General features: G+C 33.5%; 1 protein-coding gene and 1 long non-coding RNA gene across 2 annotated transcripts; one reads left to right on the top strand and one right to left on the bottom strand.

Moving 5' to 3' along the window:
* Positions 1-128: 128 nt before the first annotated feature.
* On the bottom strand, positions 129-2,048 carry LOC114185797 (uncharacterized). Its single transcript, XR_003604898.2, has 3 exons — positions 1,878-2,048; positions 1,684-1,759; positions 129-409 (listed from the first exon to the last, which is right to left on the bottom strand). It is a non-coding gene; the product is annotated as an uncharacterized LOC114185797 (long non-coding RNA).
* Positions 2,049-3,832: 1,784 nt separating this feature from the next.
* Positions 3,833-6,600, top strand: LOC114184769 (uncharacterized). The gene is made up of 3 exons (XM_028072078.2): positions 3,833-5,017; positions 5,192-5,734; positions 6,206-6,600. Exons 1-3 carry the CDS (start codon positions 3,968-3,970, stop codon positions 6,308-6,310), a joined length of 1,698 nt encoding a protein of 565 aa, XP_027927879.2. The 5' UTR covers positions 3,833-3,967; the 3' UTR covers positions 6,311-6,600.
* Positions 6,601-7,111: the final 511 nt, after the last annotated feature.

Genomic DNA, 7,111 nt, shown 5'->3' with positions numbered 1-7,111 from the left:
TTATAGAAAAATCTTGTATTTCAATCAGATATATACGGGTAATCCGTTTTGGCTAGACAAAAACGGGTCGTGCTGTCACTGTGATATTCCATTTAAATAGAATAATCCACTTAAAAATATATCACATGGTCATAATAATGAGAGGCAATCAGATGAACACAAAAGATAAGAAAGGTAATTATTACAGTCATCCCAGAGTGTACTATGAAAGCAAACTTGGGCATACCACCATGCCATAACTACCACAAAGGAAAGTTAACAGTTTTACAAAAGACGATGCTCCTCTAGAGCATGATATTACAAAAAAAAAAGGCACTTAGGGCCATAGACTGCTCCTGAGAGTCACACAAACAGATCCCCTAAGCTGCACCACTACTACCACCGGGCCTACTTCCAGAATTTCCTCTATCTGCTCCCACCAAGGGTGATCATCGCAAAAGAGAAAACACAACAGGAACATAAACAGAAATGCAAGGGTAAGCTAGTGCAATTTAATCTTATCATGATACAATGGACAAGTACTTAAACATTCCTTAACACGCAACACAACAGGCACAGAGCATCATGTTATAGCAAACAAGCAGGACACTATGACTCAATTATCCGGATAACTATACTGAGATCGGACGCTTGCACTTGTGGAGGCCTCTACTGCTCTGCAGAGCCATTACCAATGGGTTTCACCCTACCACACACAAGGTTAGCCTTTAAGCGTCTAAGGTCATTATCCTGCCATGCCATAGACTAGGGCCTCCCGCTACTCTCACCACTTGGGTCAGTTTGCTCTACATGAGACTCACTGACCCTTTAGAGTTTCGGGATGCGGTCCTTACTTGAATCCATATCTTAATATACACACTACACGCCACCATAAAGTCTCCCCACGAAACTCATGGAATTACGCCTATCTCACAGCAATCTCATGTTTCGTATCTCATAACCACCACTTATTATCTCAATCATTAATTTCTCATGCACATTCTCAACCAACCAAACAAAATTCATATATTACTCATGCTAACATATAGATTTCAGTGCATACAACTCATACAGCTCATGCAATCACACCATAATCTTGCATGTTCGAGATAAATAGCCACACCCAAGGTAAACAGGAATCCAAAAACATAAATCTGCACCATTCTCGCCTGGGCTAGAAGCCCTCACCTAAGCTACAGCGACTGTCTCGCTTAAGCTAGGCCTTCTCGCCTAGGCGAGGCCTGGAACAGTGGCACTCTGTGAGCATCTCGCTTGGGCGAGACCAGCTCGCCTGGGCGAGATCACCCTTCGCCCAAAATCAAGTCCTTCGCCTGGACGGGGACACGAGCAAAGTACATCAGGTTCTTCTTCGAGAACTCGCTTGGGCGAGTCACTCTCGCCTGAGCGAGACAACGCGTCGCTCAAAGACAAGGGCCCTCCACCTGGGCGAGTTCCTCAAGTAGAACCTGGGCGAGCCTCAAACACTGTCGCCTAGGCAGACAAGCTCGCTTAGGCGAGATTGATAGTACTCACCACTGTTTCACGCATGCAGCAGGAACACACACACAAGAACATACCAGATGCAAACAAGACAAGTCTCATACCACCAAAAACCTCATTCATCATTCCAAAAGCATTCAACAACCTAAAAACAACAGGAGAAATATTTTAAACGGTAAAAAAACAAATACTAGCTTCCCTTACCTTGCTTAGACGCTAACCAAAACGCAAACAATCTCAAAATTAAGGAGTACTTCAGCTCCAAGGCCAGAGCAGCGAACTGTAAAAAGAAGATTCGCACCAGACAAGGTTAGGGGACTTAACCCTAACTTGACCAACGTGGTCAAACAGTGAGGAAAAGGAAAAGAACAGACCAGAAGCTCTAAAGCTCAGCTTACCTGTAAAAAGAGAGGGGGTTTTTCTTGCTCTGAGACGAACAGACTTCGTGCCCTAGCTAAACTCCTAGCAGAAGACAAGAGAGAGATGGCAGGAAAGCTATTTTTCTGAAACAAGGTAAAGTGAGATTGTGAGGGGGCTGGCAGGGTATTGGATTCTTCAGAATGGCTGGTCTTGGGCCTACGAAGAGGCCAAGCCCAAACACACACAAGACTGAAAAATGGGGCTTACAGTCATGCTACTGTACATATATTTAAATTATATTTAATCATATAAGTTTTTTAAATATTTTTAATTAGATAAATAAAAATAATTATTATATTTATATGTTAAATTATTTTATTATATTTAATAATTGAAAGTTAGTTTGTAATGGTTAATGATTTAAGTTATAATAATATTATATATTTATATCTTTATAAATATATAATATAAAAAGATTAATATTTTTTATTATTTTTTATTTAAAAATAATTGAAAAAAAAAATTGGTGGACTAGTCTGTCACTTTGACGGACTAGACGGATCGAACCAAAGTTGACGAGTTAAAAATGCTAACCCACTTTGACGGACTAGAAAGATTGAATCAAAGTTGACGAGTTAAAAATGCTAATCCATTTTATCAGACTGACGAACTAATTTCTTAGGTCCATCTTATTTTATCACCAATAAATATATACATATCTTATGTGCATATGTCTTAAGTTAACATGAATATAATTATTCTTCTAAGTTTCTAATACAATTTTTTTAAAAGAAATATGAAATAAAAAGTCAAAATATGATTGGAGATATTTGAATTTAATGAATCATAGTTAACCAATATATATCCAACAAAAAACTTTAAAGTATAAAAGTCGAGGATCTTTCTCCTTAATGGTATTCATATCATTCATCTTCAGTTAAAGTGAAACTTTCAAATTCCCACTTAAATTCTTCACAAAAGATAATAAACACTAATTCTTTTTGACTTAAAATTCACTTGGAACTTGAGTGACATGACTTACACTAGTCACCAAGTTCTAGATCTCACATAAAATTCTACCTCTTCAATTCATATCTCACCGAATTCTAATGCAAAAAAATATCAACATCATTATATAGCATTCATTACATTCTCAACTTATCTTAACTAAATGAATTGAGTATATATATAATATGATTAAATTCCTTTAAGGTAACTTGTATGAGAAAAACTATTTCCAGAATTTAAAGATGTTCAAGAAAGTTGACATTAGTTCTTAAAATTTAAAATATGAGTATTTATATTCAAAAAGTGGATATAAAGTTTGATACATTTGTGGGTATTAATGTTCATTTCTTCCTTTAAAAAGAAAATTCTAAAATTACATTTTAAAATATAATAGGTCATATGTGATAAAATATGTAATATATATGTATATATTTTTTTCCATCTTATAATGAATTATGTAATATTATCCTTTTATGTTTTTGAACATTTACCTAACTATTTTTTATAATTTTATATAATGTTAGTTACCATATTATACAATAAGTTATGTCTTTAAATGCTAAAAATAATTGTTATATTATACTAACTATCATACACACTAAAGTTACGTTTCATTATTATTTTACAATGAAAAAAATTCCAATACTGAATAAGTTCATGAGCATATTAAATTATTAGTTTATAAAAATATTATTTTTGTGTTTGTGCATTAACACAAAAATAATAGGGGAAATAATGATAATGAAGTTAACCTTTATTCTTTTAATGTATAGTTACTCAATTCAAACTCAATAAATCTCATTATTTTATTAAACTAATAGGGGGAAATAATGATAATGAAGTTAACCAATATATATACAATTAAAGAAAAATTGTATTGGCCAGTATAATGCAATTGTCAACTAAACATGCATTAAAATCGCATTCAACTTCGGTTCTAACCATAACAAATTTCACTTAGAAGCACTAATTAAGACAAAATAGTAAGAATGGTGCCTTGTTTATGTTTCTACGATCCGAACAATTCTGAGCTTCAAAGTCCTTCCCTCCACCACCTACAATCTGAAAGGAAATTGAAAATCTCATACTAACAAAACTCTCAATTCTAATTGAAAACCAGATGTACTCTTCTTCCCATCAACGCATGCTCCACACAAGCTCCAAAACCATCATCACTTGGTTGTTCTTAATCACCATTGTTCTCTACACCCTTTATTCTTCCAACATCATCCTTTTCCACGATGATCAAGAAGACTGCACCACTCCCACCACCAAAGAAAACCTTCAGATAAGTAATACTTCCTCAGAAACTACAGAAACTATGGATACCACCGATGAAGGCGATGAAAATAAAAAACCATTAGTAGATAAACTACCAAGACCAAGAGAGGTTGTTGTTGTTGATAATGATGGTGATGGTGATGATGATGGTGGTGGTGGTGGTGGTGATGGTGAAGTTGAAGCTGAAGTTGAAGCTCATGCAGAAGAAGAAACAAACAAAGAAGGAGAGGAATATGAAAATAATTCTCCTGTGGTACTTAGATTAACTCCGAAACAAATGTATGGGAGACAAGAAACTGATGTTAAACACATCGTTTTTGGGATAGCTGGTTCATCAAATTTATGGCATATAAGAAAAGAGTACATTAAGATATGGTGGAGGCCTAACAAAACTAGAGGGGTAGTGTGGCTTGATCAGAAAGTGAAAACTCAAAGAAATGAGGGGCTACCTGAAATTCATATCTCTGGGGACACTTCAAAATTTAGGTATACAAATCGTCAAGGACAAAGATCAGCTTTAAGGATATCAAGGGTGGTGACAGAGACATTGAAACTTGGGATGAAGGATGTAAGATGGTTCGTGATGGGGGATGATGACACCGTGTTTATGGTGGATAATGTGGTTAGAATTCTTTCTAAATACAACCATAAACACTTTTATTATATTGGAAGCTCATCTGAAAGTCATGTCCAAAACATGCATTTCTCATATGCCATGGCATATGGTGGTGGAGGATTTGCCATAAGCTACCCACTCGCCCAAGAATTAGCAAAGATGCAAGATCGTTGCATTCAACGATACCCGTCTTTGTATGGTAGTGATGATAGAATTCAAGCTTGCATGGCCGAGCTAGGTGTGCCTTTAACAAAGGAAGCTGGCTTTCATCAGGTAACAAATCATACTCACACATTGTTTGCTTTAGAGGTCAAAAGATTTGTCATAAAAATGTTAATGATTATGTCTATAAAATAATGTTCATAATTAGTTCATAAATAGACTAAGAATATATTTCCTAATTAAGGATAAAATAAATAACCATAATGATAACATTTTGATGTGCAGTACGATGTGTATGGAGATTTGTTAGGGCTTTTAGGGGCACATCCAGTGGCTCCATTGGTATCACTACACCACCTTGATGTAGTGCAACCAATATTTCCAAGAATGACAAGAGTATTAGCCTTAAAACACCTTATGAGATCAGTGAATCAAGACTCGGGCAGCATAATGCAACAATCAATATGTTATGACAAACACAATTATTGGTCAATATCTGTTTCATGGGGCTATGTGGTTCAAATCTTAAGGGGAGTATTGTCTCCTAGAGAAATGGAGATGCCATCTCGAACCTTTCTTAACTGGTATAGAAGAGCTGATTACACTGCATATGCTTTCAACACAAGGCCTGTTGCTAGACATCCTTGTCAGAAGCCCTTTGTTTACTACATGAGCAAAACTCATTTCGATCCCGCCACAAAACAAGTTATCGGTATTTATAATCATGACAAATCCAAACCCCCTTTTTGTCGATGGAGAATGAATTCACCAGAGAAAATAACCTCTGTTGTAGTAACAAAAAAACCAGATCCTTCACGCTGGAAAAAGGTACACATTCATAAATTTGTATATGGGTTAAATATGTTTTTAGTCCTTAAACATAGACACGGAATTGGAATTAGTTCATATCCTAAATTTTAATACATTTTTGTTTGTAGACTTCAAAAGTGAATGAATACAAATTTTTTAACCCAGTGCAGTCAACTTTTTTTGTTTACATGTTAAACACTGCTACATGATTGCATTTGAGTTGGAATAGATCAAATGGTATAAACAACTCAAGCGCTAGTCTATAATGTTGTTTAACAATATGATTTCACTCAGTTAGATTAAAAGAACTATATTTAAAATTTGAAAATAAAAATGTATCAAAATTTAATATATGTACAAATTCTTATATATTCACACATGCACACTCACACTTAGATGAAATCTTAAAGCGAAGCTGAAAAGAAAAAACCAAAATTTTATTATTTTAAATAGGATCCTTCTAATATCTAAAATTTTCTTGTTTTGTAGTCACCAAGGAGGGATTGTTGTAGAATATTATCACCACAGAAGAAAGCAACTACTCTATACTTATGGGTGGGCAATTGTCATGAGGGCGAAGTCACTGAATTGTAGCATGTGAAGCCTCACATTCTTTTCTCCTTTCTCATTCTTATTTTTAATACACACAGAAATAAATAATAGTATAGAAGAAGACGAAAATTAAACCTTAAAATCTGTTTCTAATTTTTAGTCTTTAGTTACACCAAACTACCCAATTAACACTATACAACTGATTTATTTTACAAAACTTTTGTCATCTTATGCCTTCATTTATTTATTTTTTGTATGTACATTAGATAAAACATTTTAGCAATTGTAGCTAAATGTAATATAACATGTTCAGTATTGTTTTCAAATGTTAATAGCACAATATTATAATTCTTCAATTTTAAAATTGTTTGTGTACTTTACTTTTAACTTACATTGTAGTTGTAAAAAAATTTACTATTTTTAGATAAATATTTAAATATTAACGTAAAATAGAATAACATGATATTTTATATTGTCTGTTAAAATAAGATGAGCTTAATTATTTAAATCAAATAAGGGTAAAACATCATACTTTTGGATAATAAAATTCAAATTAGATTCTAACTTATCAATATAGAATAGGAGCATAAAAATTATCAAAAAGCAATACCATGAAAAATACGTTGTTTTTTTATTAAATTAGAAGTTATTTACCTTTATAATCTCATCTAATTTAGAAATACTTCAATTCAGATTTCAGAAATTCCTCGCTTTTCATATAATTCAAATTTCACACATACGTATATTTAAAAGTCCATTCAACCTAATAAAAATTATACTATGCATCATCCAAATTAATCTTTTAACCAATATATTGACATATTTAAATATATAAAAAATATA

This window comes from Vigna unguiculata, chromosome 5, assembly GCF_037176805.1.
Source record: "Vigna unguiculata cultivar grain cowpea cultivar isolate G323 ecotype 2 chromosome 5, ASM3717680v1, whole genome shotgun sequence".
NCBI classification, from domain to species: domain Eukaryota; kingdom Viridiplantae; phylum Streptophyta; class Magnoliopsida; order Fabales; family Fabaceae; genus Vigna; species Vigna unguiculata.
Note: the sequence above shows the minus strand (reverse complement) of the source record. Positions and strands in the feature narration are given on the sequence as shown.

Excerpts from the sequence above, each read along its gene's own strand:
- LOC114184769 (XM_028072078.2), top strand. The coding sequence starts at position 3,968 with ATGTACTCTTCTTCCCATCAACGCATGCTCCACACAAGCTCCAAAACC. Across the intron at positions 5,018-5,191 it reads AGGAAGCTGGCTTTCATCAG|TACGATGTGTATGGAGATTT; the intron begins GTAACAAATCAT and ends TTTGATGTGCAG. Across the intron at positions 5,735-6,205 it reads ATCCTTCACGCTGGAAAAAG|TCACCAAGGAGGGATTGTTG; the intron begins GTACACATTCAT and ends CTTGTTTTGTAG.